At 42.6% G+C, this 22,910-nt stretch overlaps 1 protein-coding gene across 1 annotated transcript; it reads left to right on the top strand.

Annotated features, from left to right (window-relative positions):
• Positions 1-524, top strand: LOC129470638 (small ribosomal subunit protein uS10-like). The gene has a single exon (XM_055258649.2). It carries the CDS (start codon positions 134-136, stop codon positions 491-493), a length of 360 nt encoding a protein of 119 aa, XP_055114624.1. The 5' UTR covers positions 1-133; the 3' UTR covers positions 494-524.
• Positions 525-22,910: the final 22,386 nt, after the last annotated feature.

Genomic DNA, 22,910 nt, shown 5'->3' on the forward strand with positions numbered 1-22,910 from the left:
ATAGTACCGCTTTTTTTTTGAGGAAGACGTGGTCGTAGGTGCTGAGGATATCTGCTCTGCACGCTCCTGCTCCTGACTCACCGCTGTTCGCTCTCGCCGAGGAACAAGTCGGTCAGGAAGCCGCGCAGCAGCCATGGCTTTTAAGGATACTGGAAAAACACCCGTGGAGCCGGAGGTGGCAATTCACCGAATTCGAATCACCCTAACAAGCCGCACCGTAAAATCCCTGGAAAAGGTGTGTGCTGACTTGATCAGAGGCGCAAAAGAAAAGAATCTCAAAGTGAAAGGACCAGTTCGAATGCCTACCAAGACTTCGAGAATCACTACAAGAAAAACTCCTTATGGTGAAGGTTCTAAAACGTGGGATCGTTTCCAGATGAGAATTCACAAGCGACTCATTGACTTGCACAGTCCTTCGGAGATTGTTAAGCAGATTACTTCCATCAGTATTGAGCCAGGAGTTGAGGTGGAAGTCACCATTGCAGATGCTTAAGTCAACTATTTTAATAAATTGATTACCAGTTGTTTAAAAAAAAAAAAAAACTAAATAGTAACATCACTGGTGAGTATCTTTAATTTTTGAGAGACGTTCTTGCTAGAGACAGACACGTATGTAAATAAGTCATTATAATATGGTTTCATTAGTGCCACATAAAGGTATTTCAGAGTAGTATGGAGGATATAATAGAAACAGATTAGTTCTCTGGGGGGGAGTACTAGGAGTTATTTTAGAGGACATCAATGTTTGAGCTATTTATTGAATTAAATTCACCCAGGAATAGAAAAAGCAAAGTGAACTCGATGAGCAAAGAGACATTTGTGGTGAGAGTAGTGTAGTGTTGCTGAACTAGGGGAGAGGGAAGGAAGAATGCTACAGAGATTGGAATGAAGATTTAGAGCCAAAGTTGTTTTTGTTGTTGTTGTTGTTGTTTTTTCAATTCGGGGTCTTGCTTTGTTGCCCAGGCTGGAGTGCAGTGGTGCAATCATGGCTCACTGCAGCCCCAACCTCGTAGGCTCAAGCAATCCTCCCACTTCAGCTTCCCAGTTGCTGGTACTACAAGTGTGTACCACCATGCCCTGCTAATTTTTAAATTTTTTGTAGAGGTAGGTCTTGCTATGTTTCCAGGCTGGTCTCACACTCCTGGCCTCAAGTGATCCTCCTGCCTCAGCCTTCCAAAATGCTGGGGTTACCGGTATGAGTCACTGTACCTGGCTCATACCTGTAACCCCAGCATTTTGGAAGATTTGTGTTTAATAAGGGTATTCTGACAAAAATGTGGAGGATGGCCGGGCGCGGTGGCTCACGCTTGTAATCCCAGCACTTTGGGAGGCCGAGGCGGGCAGATCACGAGGTCAGGAGATCGAGACCACGGTGAAACCCCGTCTCTACTAAAAATACAAAAAATTAGCCGGGCGTGGTGGCGGGCGCCTGTAGTCCCAGCTACTCGGAGAGGCTGAGGCAGGAGAATGGCGTGAACCCGGGAGGCGGAGCTTGCAGTGAGCCGAGATTGCTCCACTGCACTCCAGCCTGGGCAACAGAGCGAGACTCCGTCTCAAAAAAAAAAAAAAAAATGTGGAGGATGAATTGGAACAGTAGAGACTGGTACAAGCAGATCAGTTTTGTGTTTAATAAGGATATTCTGACAAAAATGTGGAGGATGAATTGGAACAGTAGAGACTGGTACAAGCAGATCAGTTAAAAGGGTCTTGTGTGTGATATATTTCCTCTTTTAAAAAGTATTTCTCGCCGGGCGCGGTAGCTCATGTCTGTAATCCCAGCACTTTGGGAGGCCGAGGCGGGCGGATCACGAGGTTAGGAGATCGAGACCATCCTGGCTAACATGGTGAAACCCCATCTCTACTAAAAATACAAAAAATTAGCCAGGCGTGGTGGCGGGTGCCTGTAGTCCCAGCTACTCGGGAGACTGAGGCAGGAGAATGGCATGAACCTGGGAGGCGGAGGTTGCAGTGAGCCAAGACCGCACTGCACTCCAGCCTGGGTGACAGAGCGAGACTCCGTCTCAAAAAAAAAAAAAGGCATTTTTCAGCTGGGTGCGGTGGCTCACGTCTGTAATCTCAGAACTTTGGGAGGCCAAGGCAGGTGGATTACCTGAGGTCAAGAGTTCAAGACCAGCCTGACCAAAATGGTGAAACCCCGTCTCTACTAAAAATACAAAAAATTAGCCGTGCGTGGTGGTGGGTGCTTGTAATCCCAGCTACTCGGGAGGCTGAGGCAGGACAATCCCTTGAGCCCGGTAGGCAGACGTTGCAGTGAGCCAAGGTCGCACCATTGCACTCTAGCCTGGGCAACAATAGCAAAACTCTGTCTCAAAAAATAAAAAAATAAAAAAAAATTCTCAGCCGGGCATGGTGGCTCATGCCTGTATTCCCAGCACTGTGGGAGGCCCAGACGGGCGGATCACTTGAGGTCAGGCATTCAAGACCAGCCTGGCCAACATGGCAAAACCCCATCTCTAGTAAAAATACAAAAATTAGTTGGGCATTGGGGTGGGTGCCTGTAGCCCCAGCTACTTGAGAGGCTGAGACAGGAGAATCACTTGAACCTGGGAGATGGAGGTTGCAGTGAGCTGAGATCACACCACTACAATGCAGCCTGGGCGACAGAGTGAAACTCTGTCTCAAAAAAAAAAAAAAAAAAGTAAAGTATTTCTTGGCTGGGCATGGTGTCTCATGCCTGTAGTATCAGCACTTTGGGAGGCCAACGCAGGAGGATGGCTTGAGCCCAGAAGTTGGAGACCAACCTGGGCAACAAAGTGAGACCCCGTCTCTACAAAAAATTAAAAAGTTAGCCAGGTGTGGTGACACGCATCTGTAGTCCCAGCTACTGGGGAGGCTGAGGTGGGAGGATCACTTGAGCCTGTGAAGTTAAGACTGCAGTGAGCCATGATTGCACCACGGCATTCCAAGCTGAGGGATATAGAAAGACCTGTCTTAAAAAAAAAAAAAAAAAAAAAAAAGGCCTGGCATGGTGGCTCACGCCTGTAATCCTAGCACTTTGGGAGACCGAGGCGGGTGGATCACGAGGTCAGGAGTTCAAGACCAGCCTGGCCAAGATGGTGAAACCCCATCTCTACTAAAAATACAAAAATTAGCTGGGCATGGTGGCAGGCACCTATAATCCCAGCTACTCGGGTGGCTGAGGCAGAGAATTGCTTGAACTTGGGAGGTGGAGGTTGCAGTGAGCTGAGATCACACCACTGCACTCCAGCCTGGGTGACAGAACGAGACTCTGTCTAAAAAAAAAAAAAAAAAAGTAGTTATTAGCATTGTCCACTGAAAAGGCTTAGAAACAATGACCAGCCCAGTACCATTTGGCACCTCTCAGGGCCCAGACCATACTCCCTAAATATAATTTTGTCTTAAAATAAACAATGACTTTTTGGAAGTGTGGCTGATTCCATGTTTGAGGGAAAAATGTACACGATGAGCCTAAAATATCTTGTTGTATCAGAAAAAAGTTATCAAAAGCTTCTGGGGTCATGTGAAAAGGATTCCAAAGACAATCCTGGGTAGAGATAAGACAATTTGAGTAGCAATAAGAACAATAACTGCAATGAATTAAAACATACCAAATATTTTTAAGTGCATGAGTTCATAATTATACTAAAAAACAACACTAACTGGTCACCTTTGGATCCTAACTTTCCTGTATAAATTTATTCCTCAGGGTAACCCAAATGGTTGATGAAGGAAGTTTTGTTTTTCTAAAAGTATTCCAGTCAATAAAATAAAGAGGAGATGATAGAATTATAATGTCATAATTTTGCAACCCCTAATGAAGTAATGGGTCCAGGCAATGGCCATAAATGACTGCTAAATTAATACAAAGAGAAACATCCATTATATGCTCTTCTGAAGGAAGTTCACATCAGTACCTGTGAAATGCTTTTTTTTTTTTTTTTTTTTTTTTTTTTTGGAGACGGAGTGTCACTCTCTTGCCCAGGCTGGAGTGCAGTGGTGTGATCTCAGCTTGCTGCAACCTCTGCCTCCCGGGTTCAAGCAGTTCTCCTGCCTCAGCCTCCCAAGTAGCTTGGATTACAGGCATGTGCCACCAAGCCTGGCTAATTTTGATTTTTGGTAGAGATGGAGTTTCACTATGTTGCCCAGGCTAGTCTCAAACTCATGACCTCAGGTGATCCACTCATCTCAGCCTCCCAAAGTGCTGGGATTACAGGCCTAAGCCACTGCACCTAGCCGAAATGCTCTTCCGAAAACACTGAGTCTAGCCTAGCTCAGCATTGGTTAATAGAACTTTCTGTGATAATGGAAGTGTTCTATATCTGCACTGTCCAATACTGTGGCCACTAAACACATGGGACTATTTAAATTTAAAATAAAATTTTAAATTCATTTAGTACTGTTGTGGGAAGTCAGGGACCTCCAAACGGAGGGACCGGCTGGAGCTGTGGCAGAGGAACATAAATTGTGAAGATTTCTTGGACATTTATCAATTCCCAAATAATACTTTTATAATTTTTTATGCCTGTCTTTAATCTCTTAATCCTGTCATCTTCGTAAGCTAAGGAGGTACGTCACCTCAGGACCAGTGTGATAATTGTGTTAACTGTACAAATTGATTGTAAAACGTGTGTTTGAACAATATGAAATCAGTGCACCTTGAAAAAGAACAGAATAACAGCAATTTTTAGGGAACAAGAGAAGACAACCATAAGGTCTGACTGCCTGCTGGGTCAGGCAAAAATGCCATATTTTTCTTCTTGCAGAGAGCCTATAAATGGACATGCAAGTAGGAGAGATATCACTAAATTCTTTTCCTAGCAAGGAATATTAATATTAATACCCTGGGAAAGGAATGCATTCCTGGGGGGAGGTCTATAAATGGCCGCTCTGGGAGTCTCTGTCTTATGCAGTTGAGATAAGGACTGAGATACGCCCTGGTCTCCTGCAGTACCCTCAGGCTTATTAGGGTGCGGAAAAACCCCACCCTGGTAAATTTGTGGTCAGATCAGTTCTCTGCTCTCGAACCCTGTTTTCTGTTGTCTAAGATGTTTATCAAGACAATATGTGCACTGCTGAACATTGACCCTTATCAGTAGTTCTGCTTTTGCCCTTTGCCTTGTGATCTTTGTTGGACCCTCATCAGTAGTTCTGCTTTTGCCCTTTGTCCTGTTCCCTCAGAAGCATGTGATCTTTGTTCTGCTTTTTGCCCTTTGAAGCATGTGATCTTTGTACCTAATCCCTGTTATTATACCTCCTCCCCTTTTGAAACCCTTAATAAAAAACTTGCTGGTTTGAGGCTCAGGTGGGCATCATGGTCCTACCGATATGTGATGCCACCCCTGGCGGCCCAGCTGTAAAATTCCTCTCTTTGTACTCTTTCTCTTTATTTCTCAGCCGACTGACGCTTATGGAAAATAGAAAGAACCTACGTTGAAATATTGGAGGCTGGTTCCCCCAATAAGTCCCCTGAGCCACTTTTCAAATGCTCAATATCCATATGTGGCTGGTGACAACTCTAGTTCTATCAGTTTTCAGGAAATACAGGGGCTAAAAAAACACATTAATAACACCAAAAGAAAGCAATCAACAATATCCACAATGTGGAAAACTACAGGGCAAGCTACAAAGTTTCTTCAGCAAATTGCAAGAAAAAAGAAAAAAGAGAGAAGCTGGTGTAGGCAAAGCTAGAGGGTGTAGTGGCCTCTCATTCTGTGGCCAAGAACCCCTTGACACTCATTGAGGGGTTCTTCCTGCAGAGTCAGGGGGCTGCCACCAAGATGTGAGGAGAGAAAAAAGGGAGGTAGGTACAGGCCGAAAGGCAGGACGGTGAGGAAGAATGGGGAGTAAAGGGGATGGGATCACGTCCAATCATGTATTTGTACAATAGCATTCTACTCAGAATGAAAAAAGGGGTGGACCAACACAGATGAATCCCGAGCACATTGTGTTGAGCAAAAGAAGCCAAATACTGCAATCCTAGCCCTTTGGGAGGCCAACGCAGGAGGATTGCTTCAGCCCAGGAGTTCGAGGCTGCAGTAAGCTATGATAGTGCCACTGCTCTCCAACCCAGCCTGGACAACAGAGTGAGATCCTGTCTCTAAATAAATAAATAGTTTTTAAATAAATTACTCAGTTTCAGGTATTATTTTAAAAGCCATAGAAAATGGACCAAGACACCCCTCTTCTCTCTGTTTCTAATTTTTTTTTTTTGAGAGAGGGTCCCACTCTGTTGCCCAGGCTGGAGTGCAGTGGCACAATGACAGCTCACTGTAGCCTCACCATCCTAGGCTCAAGCAGTCCTCCCACCTCAGCCTCCTGAGTAGCTGGGACTACATGCATGTCACTGTACCTGGCTAATTTGAAACAAATTTTTTGTAGAGACAGGATCTTGCTATGTTCACCAGGCTGGTCTCAAACTCTTGGCTTCAACGGATCCTCCCACATCAGCCTCCCAAACAGCTGGGGCTACAGGTGTGTGCCACCATGCCCAGCTAATATTAAAAATATATATTTCTTTGTAGAGATGGGGTCTCAATCTCCTGAGCTCAAGCAATCCTCTTGCCTTGGTCTCCCAGAGTGTTGAGATTACAGCCGTGAGCCACTGTGCCTGGCTCTTCTCTTCTAAATTAAAAAACAAAAAATTGGCTGGGCGCGGTGGCCCACGCTTATAATCCCAGCACTTTGGGAGGCCGAGGCGGGCGGATCACGAGGTCAGGAGATTGAGACCACTGTGAAACTCCGTCTCTACTAAAAATACAAAAAATTAGCCGGGCGTGGTGGCGGGCGCCTGTAGTCCCAGCTACTCGGAGAGGCTGAGGCAGGAGAATGGCGTGAACCCGGGAGGCGGAGCTTGCAGTGAGCCGTGATTGCGCCACTGCACTCCAGCCTGGGCGACAGAGCAAGACTCCGTCTCAAAAAAAAAAAAACAAAAAATTATACAACACTTTTTTTGTTTGTTTTGTCTTGTTTTATTTCTGGAGACAGGGTCTCGCTGTGTCACTCAGACTGGAATGCAGTAGCATCATCACAGTTCACTGCAGCCTTGACCTCCCAGGCTGAAACGATCCTCATACCCCAACCTCCTGAGTAGCTGGGACCACAGGCCTGCACCACCACGCGTGGCTATTTTATGTTATATTGTATTTTACTTTATTTTATTAGTAGAGATGAGGGCTCACTATATTGCCCAGGCTGGTCTCGAACTCCTGTGCTCAAGAGATCCTCCTGCCGTGGCCTCCCAAAGTGCTGGGGTTATAGGTGTAAGCCACTGTGCCTGGCCAAAACATTTTTATTTAAGGTAAAACATACATACTGTGAAATAATATAAGTGTATGATTTGATGACTTTTGACAAATATATACACTTGTGTAACCAACTCTCCAATCTAGATATAAAACACCTTCATCACTCAGAAAGTTCTCTCATTTCTCCTACCAGTCAGTCTTCACTTCTGAAGAGGAATGGCCACTTTGATTTCTATCCACATCGGTTAATTTGGACTCTCCTTGAACTTTTTTTTTTTAATAGACATGCAGTCTCACTACGTTGCCCAGGCTGGTCTCAAACTCCTGAGCTTAAGTGATCTTCCTGCGTCGGCCTCCCAAAGTGTTAGAATTACAGGCGTGAGCCACTACATCTGGCCTTGAACTTCTAATAAATGGAATCATACAGAATGTATTCTTTTGTATCTGGCTTCTTTTTTTTTTTGAGACTTGAGTTTTGTTCTGTTGCCCAGGCTGGGCTGGAGTGCAATGGCATGATCATAGCTCACTGCAGCCTCAAACTCCTGGGCTCAAGCAGTCTACTGGCCTTGGCCTCTCGGAGTGGTGGGATGACAGGTGTAAACCCCTATGCCTGGCCTATTTCTTACAGTTCTGGAAGCTGAAAAGTTCAAGGTCGAGGGGCTGCATCTGGTACAGGCCTTGCTGGTGGAACTCTCTGCAGAGTCCCAAGGTGGTATCACATGCCAAGGGAGCTGAGTGTGCTAATATGCTAGCTGAGGTCTCACTCTTCTTATAAAACCACTAATCCCACTCCCAAGATAAATTAATCCATTAACCCATGAACTCATTAATCCATGAATGGATTAATCCATTCAGAAGGTGGAGCCCTCATGACATAATCACATCTTAAAAGCCCCACCTCTCAATAGTGTCACATTGGGGATTAGATTTCAGCATAAATTTTAGAGGGGACAAATATTCAACCATATCAAGGAGTTACTGAACAGTAATGGCAATAAGGTTTTAAAAATTGAATCTATCTGGCTGAGTACGGTGGCTTACACCTGTAATCTCAGCACTTTGGGAGGCTGAGGTGGGAAGATAATTTGAGCTCAGGAGTACAAGACCAGCCTGGGCAACATAAGAAGACTGTGTCTCTCTTTTTTTTTTTTTATTAAAAAATAATTAATTGAACCTATCCTTTCTCTTGACCAGCTCTACTGATGGCCTACTTAGGTTGCTAATGTGGGATGTTTGCAGGCATAACTGGAGAGGCCTTAAAAGTTTGTTGTGGATTGGTGGAGGCATGGTTACTTGGTAGAACTCTGTGGTGGGTTTCCAGTGACATGGAAAGTCTTCACACCACTGAGGAGTTTGCTTCAGGCTGGTCCTTGGGAAACCACAAGAGATGGTGGTGGAACTGTGGCTGGATGACATGAGTCCAATTCCTGCCACAGCCTCTAGCCAGAGTCAGTAGTATGTGCACCTGTCACTGGCCCTTTAGTGGGTTTCATATTTGTTCAGACTTGTCCAGTTGGCCAGAAGCTGACTTTGTGTGAAATGGGAAATGCTGCTTTCACAAACGCTGGTTGCACTAATTCAACCTCTTGACAAGCTGGGCACTGTTCAAAAAGGAGAATGCAAAAGTTAGTCATCTTTGGAGGACATCAGCCTCCAAAGAAAAAGTAATCAAAAGTACTGAGCCTATTGGACACCTATGGAAAGCTGACGAGAACCAACTCAATCCTGGCCGGGCGCGGTGGCTCACGCTTGTAATCCCAGCACTTTGGGAGGCCGAGGCGGGCGGATCACGAGGTCAGGAGATCGAGACCACGGTGAAACCCTGTCTCTACTAAAAATACAAAAAATTAGCCAGGCGTGGTGGCGGGCGCCTGTAGTCCCAGCTACTCGGAGAGGCTGAGGCAGGAGAATGGCGTGAACCCGGGAGGTGGAGCTTGCAGTGAGCCGAGATCGCGCCACTTGCACGCCAGCCTGGGTGACAGAGCGAGACTCCGTCTCAAAAAAAAAAAAAAAAAAAAAAGAACCAACTCAATCCTGAAGGAGGAAGTAAGTTTCCCAATAAAAGAACCTAATGAAGACAGATCCAGACACTCAAGAAAAGAGGAGATGATGGTTGAAGTTACAAGGATGATGCTGTCACTGGCCTAGCAGTGACATAGAGAGCTTATGCAAACAACAGCTTCCTCATTGTCCTTCAGAAGGATGGGCCGTTCCCTTCCCTCTACTCAAACTTCCTGTGCTGCCAAGCCACATTCATTCACCTTCTCTCCAATAGGAGGTTCATTTTTGCCCTGGATCCAAGGAGGCAGCTCCTGCGGAGATCTCCTTTTCCTTCTCATTCTCTTTTGGGAAGCACTTACGGAGCCCTCTCAATGGGCAGGAGTTTTTCCTCCACCATCACATCCTAAAAATAGAAATGAGTTCTTTTGAAATTAATTCAAAGTTTGAATGAATGAATTATTGGAACCAAGATCAAGAAACTAAAGACTGGCTGGGTGCAGTGGCTCACACTTGTAATCCCAACACTTTGGGAGGCCGAGGTGGGCAGATCACTTGAGGTCAGGAGTTCGAGACCAGCCTGGCCAACATGGTGAAACCCTGTCTCTACTAAAAATACAAAAATTAGCTGGGCGTGGTGGCACACACCTGTAATCCCAGCTACTCGGGAGGCTGAGGGAGGAGAATACCTTGAACCCAGGAGGCAGAGGTTGCAGTGAGCTGAGATTGTGTCACTGCACTCCAGCCTGGGCGACATGGCGAGACTCCATCTCAAGAAAAAAATAAAGACTTTTACATCGTTTCTCTTCAAAAGGAATTTTAATCTTTTTTTTTTTTTTTTTTTTTTTTTTTTTTTTTTTTTTAGCATTTTAAAAACTGCTACTTAATGGCCAGATGCGGCGGCTCATACCTGTAGTCTCAGCACTTTGGGAGCCTGAGGCAGGAGGATACCTTGAGCCCAGGAGTTTGAGACCAGTTTAGGCAACATAGAGAGACCTCATTCTACCAAAGAAATTTTTTTTTTAATTAGCCAGGCATGGTGATGCATGCCTATGGTCCCAGCTACTTGAGAGGCTGAGGTGGGAGGAACACTTGATCCCAGGAGTTTGAGGTTGCAGTGAGCTATCATCATGCCACTGCACTCCAACCTGGGCAACAGAGTGAGATCCTGTCTCTAAAAAATAAAATAAAATAAGATAAAATATAAAAATTTAATAAAAGAACATACTTGTGTTCAAAATGACATTCGATAAAACTTTAGCTGTTTTATATTTTAATATAAATCTCATAATTATTTGTTTTCTCTATACATAAGTATAGATATTGTTTTATGTAATTATATGTTTATCAGTAGTATACAATTCCAAGTGGATTCTACAGAGTCTTCAGAAGCTCTCAGCAGGATTGGGCCCTGGCTGCATAGAGTGGCAGTCAGTTCACTAATGCAGATTGTATTGGCTCTTCTTGCTTGCATCACCCTCCTGCCTCCCTTATGCCTGCTACATTTCTCATCCTCCCTTGCCTGTAGATATGAATATGACCACATTCTGGCCAAAGACATGTAAAGGGAAATGTAATAAGAGATACCTGGAATGGCCCCTTAAGGGACTTTTTTTCAGCTGAGGGGATACACTCTTTGTCCTTCTCTTCTTCCTACTGCCTGAAATGTGGGCATGATAGCTGGAATGCCAGCAGTTATCTTGGACTCATGAAGAAACCTCGAGGAAGGAAGCCACACACTGGGTATAGCAGAACAGAAGTGTGACTACTTGGTCCTTGATGGCAGTGAAGTTGCCCTGGACTAACACCAGACATATTTTATATGGGAGGGAAATACAATTCTTATTAAATTACATGATATTTGGGCTTTAGAATAGATGCTGCTAAATCTAAATTTAGTGCATCTATCTTGCAGGGGTCTGTCCCGCAGACCTGGACCCAACGACGGATGAATAACATACACTGACACAGATATTTTGCCTGTCAGTCCAGCTGAGGGTCTGGGCCACTTACAGACACCAAGGAGGGTGCTGTAGAGCTGCAGCCTCGGCCCTGACTCGCTGGCCCTGCCGGCATTTATTCAGCACACATTAAATGACAAAGGCTTTGAGTCAACACCATTAGAGGGTAATTAACCTGGTTAATTAACCACCCAGAGCCATCCTGATCTCAATCATGATCAAAGGTTAGTTTTAGGACCACATGAGTAAACAAGTTATTTAGATAAACTCCTCTACATTCCTATGCATCTATGCCCTAAGCTTTTAAGAGAATTCAGCTGCCTTCAGCCAAACACTTCAGTGAAACTATGCAAACCCCCAGGCCTTCCAAGAGAGTTTGTGTTTATTTCCTATAGTTTTACAATTTCTCCCACCATCCTGACTGAACCCCCACACATCTTTTATCCTACCCCTTCAGCTCGGTCTTTCTTTGATGGTGACAAAAGGCAGGTAGGATATCATAGTAGTTACTAAAATAGTTAGCAACCCAAGCCTGTTCCTCAAACCACTTGAAGAATGGATTCCCCATTTTCTAGCTCAGTTTCCCCTGTGCAGTGATACCAAAAAGTAAGACCAGAAATAGATCCACAACTGGGGGAACTTGAAGCTTCTAAAATTTGGGGGCAACTATATAAGAACACAACATTACAAATACAAAATTAGATACTCTCTCAGGTGGGGTTCCTTAAAAGCAGAGCCTGAGATGGAGATTCTTGTGCAAGTGACTTATGAGTGGGCTTTCAGAAAATTGTAAGGGAGAGAGGGATGCAAGATAGGGCAGGGGTAATTAGGCAAAGGGATGGTTTCAGAAGAGATCTAGCCTCAGGCTGATTTCATGGGGAGCTCTGTAGTGTAAATTACCCTGCTGTGAGTCAAAAGCTTTTACATCGATCAGTCATTGGGGTGGTTCAAGCTCCCAGGCAAGGTGGCTCCCCCAGGCCTGGGCAGTCAGTAGGCTGCAGAAGGGGTACAGGTATGGGTCCTTGGTAGTGAACACCTGCAGCAGCTGGTAGATGGGTGCACTGGCTTGCTGAAGGGAATCAGGGAAGGAGACTAACAGCTGTTGCTACAGATAAGAGAAAATGGTGATTTAAAATCTTAAGAAATTGGTAAATATTGTAAATATCACAAAATTCAGAAAAATATACCATTTCTCCTATTTTTTTACTTCATAATTTTTGATCACCTCTTCATATGGCAATGGTTTTGTAATGTAGTTTTCTATAGAAAGTCTAGCATAATTGATTTAAATTTGTTTTTATTATTGATCATTTAGAAAAGTTTCTTTTAGCTTCATTATTTAGCTATAATCCGTTACATGTAATGCCATGTATATTTTTAGGATTATCGTCAAATTTGGTAAAGCCTCTATCAAATTTTTTTTGTATATTGGCTATAAGATTTAAAGGCATTTCAAGTTTTCTTGGACAATGATAAATCTTAAGTTCTCTTTGAATTGGCCATACTCATTAACCAGTTTGTCTTCAATGTCTTATTTCAATGGCATATAATGAGTTTATATTATCTTTATTGATAAATTTAAATTTTCTTTCAGTAAGTGACATGTCATCAGGCTTCATCAAGATCAGACAGACTGTGTGTAGTACTGCTAAGTTTGTACCCTATACGCAGTAATTCTGATAAACTCAATTTTGTACCATTTCCATTGAAAGAGAGGAGAAAACTGTGAAACAGTTGTAATTGTGTATATGGCATCATTGAGTATATTCTTCACAAGTAGAACTTCCTTTTTGACCAGGAAGATGAAAACAGACTTGTCCCTCCTTAACAATTTTACATATCTGGTGACTAGAAGCATTTCCAATAGCCTGACTTTTACCTCCATTCATTTCAAGCCTTGTTTCCCCTTCACTATCCATATACTTATGGTGTTGCCCATTGTAGGACAAGGTCATATTGCAATATGACCTCTGGCCCTGAACATTTACCTGTGCGGATGCCAGGTAAGTTGCCACGTGGGCAATAAGAATACTGCTGGATGCCATTTCTGCACCTAGACAGCTAGATGAGTTTTGCAGACGTGATTGCAATACACATAATTATATCCACTAAACCCAAACCAAATGTATGCCCAGTTCAACTTTCCCTTAGTTGGAACCCAGAATGCCTATGGCTACTTCAATGTCAACCTGTGAGGTCTCATCATCTTTGTTAGATCTGTGTTCTCAAGTATCTTACTGACCAAGAGACGTCCTTACCAAGAACATGAGTTAAATCATGTTCACTTAACTCTGCTAATTCAGTGTAATTTATTTCTAATGTGTTAATATGCAAAATATTTTCAAACATACACATCTTCATGATACTTAAATCTTTTAAAATTTCTAACCAGAGGCCAGGTGCAGTGGCTCACACCTGTAATCCTAGCACTTTGGGAGGCCGAGGCGGGCGGATCACGAGGTCAGGAGATCGAGACCATCCTGGCTAACACGGTGAAACCCCGTCTCCACTAAAAATACAAAAAAATTAGCCGGGCGTGGTGGCAGGCGCCTGTAGTCCCAGCTACTCGGGAGGCTGAGGTGGGAGAATGGCATGAATCTGGGAGGCGGAGCTTGCAGTGAGCCAAGATCGCGCCACTGCACTCCAGCCTGGGCGACAGAGCTAGACTCCATCTCAAAAAAATTTCTAACCAGATACACTATATATACCTTTATATTTGGAAAATTTCCACATTTCATGCCCTTATTAATCTTACAGATTCCCTCAGAATAAATTTCTCTTTTGATGAACTCTATACTTCATTGTAAAGTTACCCCAAAATGTGGTAGTATAGCAAAGGGATGTCAGACAATTTCTCTGGTACGAGTAGTGGAGGCTAAGGGTGGAAGCCATTACTACAGTGTTTTCATCTTACAGACATGTGGATATTTTGTATGAGATGTTTCCTCCAGATTACTGTGTCAGCTTTTAAGGTTTTTCAACTCCCACAGGCTTGCTGTCCTGTTAGAATCATGGATTGATTAAGGTGATTCTCTATAAAGTGTTCCAATTTCTCCTTTATACACGGTTCTCAATTCCACTGAAACTTTACTAACAATTGCTGCTTTGGATATTAAATCAACCAAAAACTAATAAACACTTACTGAGTTTCCACATTAATTTAAAAAATATACAGTGAAGCTAATAGAAAGTCCAAAATGGGACACAAGAAGCACTTTATAGAAAGAATTTCAGGCTGGATACAATGGCTCACACCTGGAATCTCACACTTTGGGAGGCTGAGGTGGGAGGATTCCTTGAGGCCAGAAGTTTGAGAGCAGCCTGGGCAACATAGTGAGATCCCATCTCTAAAAAGAGTTTCAGAGTTTGAAACTGGAATCTGAGCTCATGTATAGGGGATTTGTTTATTTCACAGCCTTAGGTATTTGAAGATCAAATTATTTTGGTTTAGCAACTACAGTGGATGATCCTATCATGCAACATAGAAGTTCGGGTTTAATATGATCTTGCATGAAAATTGTTTAGCCATTAATCGAAAGCAAACAAAGAGGCTGATAATAAATTAGCTATTTTGGCCTTTCCATTTATTTATTTAGCTTACCTTGTTTTCTTAAACTTCACCTTCATTGTGTAATGCCTGGGCTAAAAATGCATATTGTAATTTTTTATTTTATTATTTTATTGCAGACAATTTTAAAAATAGAAATATTTAGACCAGACTATAGCAATGTATAAAAATTTTACAGCTGCATACTGTTTCCTTATTTGCCCTCTTTTTTTCTCTCTCCTTCAGACATATTCATTGTTTCCTTTGATAGTTTCTCTATTACTCTAAAATTAATTTATGTGGTATAGGTCTCTTCTAATGGTAAATATAAACCATTGGACATTCCAGTTTAATAACTTTGATTTTTAGGCCTTTTATTCACATTTTCAATATAATTTTGGTTCACTTCCATTCAACAGCATACACTGTTCTACAATTAATTTTGTCTTGTACTAACCCTTGGTATTTAGTGCTATGGTCAAATCTGGGGTTTCAAGATTTCTTTTCTTTTTTTTTTAATTTTTGCATTTGTTGTAGAGACAAGGTCTCACTATATTTCCTATATTTCCCAGGCTGGGCTTAAACTCCTAAGCTCAAGCCATTCTCCTGCCTTGGCCTCCCTAAGTGTTGGGATTGCACCCAGCAACGAACTTTCAAAGCAACATGATAGATCCATATTATATGTCTTCATGGTTGCAGACCTCTGCATGGTCAAGCGTTCCTGGAGAAAGAAATTGAACCACTTGCCAACAACAACACTCGGGTACAATTATAAGCTAATTTTAGACAAGAAAAGAAATGAGAGCATCAACTGCTGCCACTTGGTATGAATTAGACAATGAAGAAAGTATTTACTTTTCTGAAATGGTAATAAAAATGGCATTCTAGGTTTTTGGAAATTTTCCAGGTGAGGTTTCTAAAAAACAAAAGATTTTAAAAAACGAAAAAAAAAATTGGCCAGCTATCACATTTGCCTGAAAAAAATTGAATTAAATATCTCTATCAGTCCTGGCATGGTGGCTTACTTTGGGAGGCCAAAGTGCTGATCACAAAGGCGGGCAGATCACTTGAGGTCAGAAGGTCGAGACCATCCTGGCCAACATGGTGAAACCCTGTCTCTACTAAAAATACAAAAATTAGCTGGGTGTAGTGGTGCACTCCTGTAGTCCCAACTACTTGGGAGGCTGAGGTGGGAGAGTTGCTTGAACTTGGGAGGCAAAGGTTGCAGTGAGCAGAGATGGCACCACTGCACTCCAGCCTGGGTGACAGAGTGAGACCGTGTCTTAGAAAAATAAATAAGTAAACAAATAAATAAATATCTCTACCATAGCATCTTGAACAAACTTTTCCCCTAAGCCAAATTAATTTATAACAAAGAAAGCTAGTTTTAGTGAAGTCGGGTAGCTTACAATAATAACAATGATGAAATTTTTGTTAGTTGACATAGAAAACTTAATATTAGAGCAAATAGGACTGTAAAATGAAGCTTTTGAGGAAACTTTTAATCCTTGTTTTTTTTTTAGAGACCAAGTCTCACTGTGTTGCCCAGGCTGGAGTGCAGTGGCACAATCATTGCTTACCAAACTCCTGGGCTCAGTTGATCCTCCCTAATAGGACTACAGGCACATGCCACCATGACCAGCTAGTTTTTAAATTTTTTGTGTGTGAGAAGATGGGGTCTTGCTGTGTTTCTCAGGCTGGTCTCAAACTCCTGGCCTCAGGCAATCTTCCTGCCTAGGCCTCCCAAAGCGCCGTGATTACAGTCCTGTGCCACCACACCCAGCTAATGTTTTGTATTCTTTTAGAGAGGTAAAGTCTCATGTTGGCCAGGCTGGTCTGTGCACAAACTCCTAGGCTCAAGCCATCCTCCTGCCTCTGCCTCTTAAAGTGCTGGGATTATAGGCGAGAGCCACCCTTATGACCTTATTTCACTTTAATTACCTCCCTAAAGTCCTGCTGCCAAATACAGTCAAATTGGAGGTTAGCACTTGGACCTGTAGTTCCAGCTACTCTGGGGGCTGAGGTGGGAGGATTGCTTGAGCCTGGGAGGTTCAGTCAGCAATGACCTGTGATCACGCCCCTGCACTCTGGCCAGCATGACAGAGCAAGACTCTGTCTCAAATAAATAAATAAGGTGATAAGGGTGGAGCCCCAGCTGGAGTGGCTGTTGGGTATATATAGACAGGAAAGGAGAGATGAGTCAGTTGCCAGAGCGGGAGAGGTTCTGGGGGAAAAGAGAAATGCTTAAAGCATTTTAAGGAAAGTTTACAGTGCAAGGTATGATGTAATGCTTTCTTTATCTCCCTTCAAAGCATTCAGTAAAATATATAATAACCATCAGTGGTCTGGATTTGAATTTAATGCCTCAAGTCTGGCCTAAAGATAAAAATGGAGCAAACGGAGAAGCTGCAAAAGGGCCCCAGCCATAAACAAATTACATTTGTTACACAAACGTGAGCATATGCACATGCAGAGACAGAGAGCTGGGACTACAGGCACATACCACACCCAGCTGATTTTTTTTGTTAACTTTTTTTGTAGAGATGGTGGGGGTGGTCTCAGCATGTTGCTCAGGCTGGTCTCGAACCCCTGAGCTCAAGCAGTCCTCTTGCCTTGGCCTCCTAATGTGCTAGGATTACAGGCATGAAGCACCAGTCCTGTCCTATTTACTAATTTTTAGAACACACATTTTTATTAATGACTTCTTATCACATTTTTAATAAAAATTTATTCCCACAGAACACCTTGAGAATTGTAACCCTGTGACCATCTATACCTGCCATCCATTCCTGCTAGCATCTTTGAAATATGTAGCAACAAAATGACCAGGAAGTTTGAGAAGTGAATCCTTAGTAAAGGTAATTATTAACCATGGTATGTACACGGTCGAGGCGAACACATTGCTTGAGGGATCAATGGAGGAATCTCTTCAAGGACTTTAAAAGCACTGCACCAGGCCCAAGCTCTAGATGTTGTATAGAGGACCAGGGGCAGTCAAAGTTCTCCACCCATTTTCCTAAGCCATAACGGTAGGAGAGAAATGTTCTTGTTAACCACAAGGTGGGTTACATCTTTGCAGTGTTGTTTTGTACACACTATGGGGAATCAGGGCAAAGGAAAAGCCTGTCCTCTCAGAACCTCCCTGTCCTCATTTCCAGGAATAGTGATGGAGAACAGAGCAGCTAATCTCACTGCCAAGAGAAGGGAAGCCAAAGGGAGCCTCAGGTCATCAGGTACCAGGACATTCAGGGCTTTAAAGTCACTGCCTTCACTTTATGGGCCATTTGAAGAAATCCGTACAGAACTTGAAAACGAGTTGTAATAGAATCTTGCCCAGCAGAAGCAAGGGTCTGCCAGGTATTTTTGCTCATTCCCTTTTTGTTTTTCAGGGTTGTTTCCTCAGCTTACATTTTTCCCTTTCAACTCACTCACTCCCTGGATGGTTTAATTCCCCTCTGGGTATACCATTACTCATACTAGCTATGTAGAGATGCACTTTCCTTGGTGCTCTGCTGGTCTCCTCCTGGACAACTGCATCCACCTCCTCTCCACGTGTCTAATGCACATCCATCAATTTGCCCCTCACTCTCTTATTTCCCCTATTTTGTTTCATGGCTTTACCATTCACTCAGCTGTTAACCCAAGAAACTTCAGTTCTCTTTCCCCCTTTCTCTGCAGCACCTTCTTCACCTAAACAGACATTCAGTGAGGCATTAAGTCTGGCCACTTGGGCCCATGGAATGTTTCTGGAATCCTTGGGCTTTGCAAGAGCCTTTTATTTATTTTTAATTTTTTAAATTATTTTTTAAAGACAGAGTCTCACTCTGTCACCCAGGCTGGAGTGCAGTGACACAATCTTGGCTCGCTGCAACCTCCAACTCCCAGGTTCAAGTGATTCTCCTGCCTTAGCCTCCTGAGTAGCTGGGATTACAGGCGCCCGCCCCCACACCCAGCTAATTGTTGTGTTTTAGTAGAGATGGGGTTTCACCATGTTGGGCAGGCTGGTCTCAAACTCCTGACCTCAAGTGATTTGCCCACCTGGGCCTCCCAAAGTGCTGGGATTACAAGCGTGAGCCACCGCGCCCGGCCTGCAAAAGCTTTTAACTTATCTCAGACCTAAGTCTGTTTCCAATTCATCTTCCACATAGTCATCAATTATTCTTGTAGAACAAATTTCTGATCTTGTCTCTCTCCTGCTTAATAACATCCAATAGTTTAGCCATTGTCTAGGTTTTATTTTATTTTACTTTGAGACAAAGTCTCACTCTGTTGCCCAGACTGGAATGCAGTGGTGGTGCAATCATGCTTACTGCAGGAGCATGAGGTCAAAGCTCCCGGGCTCAAGCGATCCTCAAACCTCAGCTTCCAGAGTAGCTGGGACCACAAGTGTGCGCCACCATGCTTGGCTTATTTACTTTATTATTTTATTTTATTTTATTTTTTGTAGAGTCAGGGTCTCCCTATGTTGTCCTGGCTGGTCTTGAACCCCTGGGCTCAAGCTATCCTCCCACCTCGGCCTCTCAAAGTGCTGGGATTACAGGCATGAGCCACCAAAACCAGCTAAAGTTGTAATTCCTTAGCAATGTGTTGTACACTTCCTCTATGTCCCTTCATCCCCAATCAAATTCACCTTTCTGCTCACCTACTCTCTTAGTTGTCTGCTTTCTGCCATATGACAACCAGCTCTTCCAACACCTTAGCCTGGATTGATTTTACATGTGCTATCTAGTGCGTGTTACGTGTTTGTTTCAGCTAGAGAAATTGGTTTCTGGAGTTAATCAAGTTTGCATGTGTGTCTGGGGATGCTTAGGAGAATGTTGTAAATGACCAATATACTAGAGTGACACTGTGATTTGCTGCTTCTCCATGCTGGCAGCAGCAGTCCCCCAATCGTGCAGTGGCCAGCATTTTGTTCAGGAGAAAATTGCTGTAGTTCCAAGTATCGTTAAACAGAAACGATGTAGGCTGGATTCACGTGCACATTTGGAAATATCGTATATTTTGAAGGTATTATAAATTTGATTTTTTTTGGTGAAATATCTGCACTCTGTCCATGGATCAAATCATTTTTGCACTTTTTATTCCTTTCCCCTACAATTATTATTATTTTTTTTTGAGATGGAGTCTCACTCTGTCACCCAGGCTGGAGTGCAGTGGCGCGATCTCGGCTCACTGCAAGCTCTGCCTCCCAGGTTCACGCCGTTCTCCTGCCTCAGCCTCCCAAGTAGCTGGGACTACAGGTGCGTGCCACCACGCCTGGCTAATTTTTTGTATTTTTTAGTAGAGACGGGGTTTCACCATGTTAGCCAGGATGGTCTCGATCTCCTGACCTCGTGATCCACCTGCCTTGGCCTCCCAAAGTGCTGGATTACAGGCGTGAGCCACTGCGCCCGGCCCCCCACAATTATTTTTGTTTGTTTGCTTTTCATTCCTGAAATCCTGCACTGAAGCTCTCTGGTACTTCTATTTACTTTTTCTCTACCTTTAATTTTCTTCATTTTATTTTTCATTCCATTCCTTTTTCTATGTTTTCAAAAACTTTTTTTTTCTCATTTAGCTCATGCTTTGCCATAAGCTCGTGCTTTGCTATGTTGGGGATTTTATTTTATTATTTCTATCTTAGTTCAAAGAATATAAACCATACAAAAGCCTGCTGCCTTGTCAAAGGAGTTCTGAATCTGAAGCCCAAAATAATATCCAGTGTAGTCTTGTACAATTTGCCTGTATTTTAGTTGCTTTTCCAGGGTAAAGGAAATTTTTGATCTACTCTTTCCACCACAGCACTCATTTGTCATGAATGTCCTGTTCTCAAAGTTATTGAGTCAGTTGTGATGACAGCTGGTTTTCTAAGCAGCCAGGAAAGAAGAGGAATCTTTATATATTTTTCCCCTTTTTTCTCATCAGGAGCTAAGAAAGAACATTTATATACTTTAAAACCAGTCAAGAGAGAACTATCTGTACTCCTCTCACCCCCCCAAAAAGGTTATACATCTTAATACTAAATTCTGGATATTGTGTTGTTTCCTCAGATCCAGCACCAGCTAAAGGAAGGGAGCTTGTATACATTTTTTTGTTTGTTTCTAATAAAAATATACAGGTTCCTTACCAGTAGCACATAGATAAGGTAGACAGTTGTATGAATATTATGGGTACAAATGAAAGTCATAGTAAGAATTTATAAGCTGACCAGATTCTAGAAGGCCACATGTCCAACTCCATCAGCTTCCAGAAGCAATTCTTCCTGCCCCCAGCTCCACATAAAGGACTGAGAAGGCTAGGAAGAAGCATAACAATGTCTATTGGTAGTCAGTGTCGTTTAGTGGTTAATTGCTGCCATTATTCAGTTAGTCTATTAGATTCAAGAAGAATAATCGGCCAACAAATATTTATTAACACAGAGGAAATGCTGACCATAAGATGTTAGGTGCTGGGGAATGCAGTGGGAAAACAAGAGTTTAAAGGCTGGAGGGGAAGATAAACGGTCAGCAAGTTATCACAGTTTATCAAATAAATGAATTCAAGGGTGCAAAATACCATGAGCAAGAAATACAAGGTGTCAACGGTAGAAACTGAATACACACATGCCTGTGGGCATGTATACCCACCCACCCACCCACATATATACACAAGGAACAGAGCTTGAAATGAATCTGTCTTTCCTCTACCTCAAGTGGCAGCTTTGTTAATTCCTGCAAAGCAATATAAATAGCAGCTTCTATATGAAATTATGCATCCCTTTTCTGTTGCTGTTTATTGATGCCTGAGGAGGGCAAACATGAGTTCTATTGATGTCAGCAGGCAGAGTTGCTGCAGTAAAATTTATTCAAAATGAGTGTTGTGGGTTCTGATTTGAATAGATAAGCTGTAGATGCACTTATGAATTTGCATGTCTGTTTACACAAGCAGTAGACCATGGTGGCTGAAAGTCAGCCACCGGAGGTTGACTCTGGCTTCTGTTCTACAGTGCGTCTACTACTTACTAGCTCTATAATCTTGGACATACATCTGTAAAGTGAAGATAAATAACCACATTAACCACCTCATAGTTTGCTCTGAGGATTAAATGAGTTAACACATGCTAAGCCCTTGGAACAGTGCCTAGCACAGAGTAATTGCTCTACAATTGTCACCTATTGCTTTTGCTTTCCAATCCTCCCTCCCTTTTTTTAGCCAACTAACTGAGCAGGATAATATTGAATCTCGTGAATATAGGGGAAATTTTCGTCAGCAGAATACCAGAGAAAGATTTATTAAGTATCGCCAAGGGGGCCCAGGAATTTAATAACACATTTGTTGTTTTTAGAGCTGAGTTTTTTTGGAGTGTTAACTGACAAAGTGTTTTCAGACGCGAATGGAATGTGACATTTACTCTGGTATTATTAGCATATAGAGTAGTAAAAACAGTAGTTGATAGTCTTCATGCATGTTAGCTTCCCTTAGACTTATTTTCAAAATACACATTTGGTTTATCACATTAATATATTGTGTCCCACTTAACATAGTTGAGACAAATTAAGGAAAGATGATAGGGTATGAAGAGCTGATAGAAGCTTTTAATATGTGGAAAACCTCAGAATATAAACATCTACAGTGTTATTAACAGGCATATCGTCAACAACAGTTTTTCAGACTTTGTGCTTCACTCTGGAGAAAAACAAGAGCATGACATCTTGAATTTCTTCATTGGGTAATTTAAAAACTCAGTTATAATGTAACACCAGCTGCACATATCATGTTAGTGGAGTTCGGCATCAATTAAAATTATAAACGAAACCTGTCATATGTTCCCTTTCAAAGCTGTTCAAGACAACTGTCCAAATCAACAAAACAGTATGAATATTTACTACCATAAATCTTTTAACTCTTTGGTTTTAACTCATTTCAAATTTTTAGTTCTACTCTATTCAAATAAATTATTATATAATAGCTAATATATACCAAGAGCTTACTGCATAATCTAGCTGCTGTTCCAGACATTAGTAACTAATGAGGAAACCGTAGGGAGTAGCTGCAGCTTTTAGTGATACAACCTCAAGGAGAAGAAAGTGGGGGCAGTACCGAAACTTACGTACAGTACCGTCGTTAGTACAGCATTGACACTGACGGCCTCTTTCAGGAAATACAAACCTTGGGAGGTTTTTAATTACTAATGCTACAGAGTGGCGTTTTTCCGAGGAC

The sequence above is a fragment of the Symphalangus syndactylus genome, chromosome 2, assembly GCF_028878055.3.
Source record: "Symphalangus syndactylus isolate Jambi chromosome 2, NHGRI_mSymSyn1-v2.1_pri, whole genome shotgun sequence".
Lineage (NCBI taxonomy): Eukaryota > Metazoa > Chordata > Mammalia > Primates > Hylobatidae > Symphalangus > Symphalangus syndactylus.

Coding starts and splice junctions, on each gene's coding strand:
- LOC129470638 (XM_055258649.2), top strand. CDS start 134: ATGGCTTTTAAGGATACTGGAAAAACACCCGTGGAGCCGGAGGTGGCA.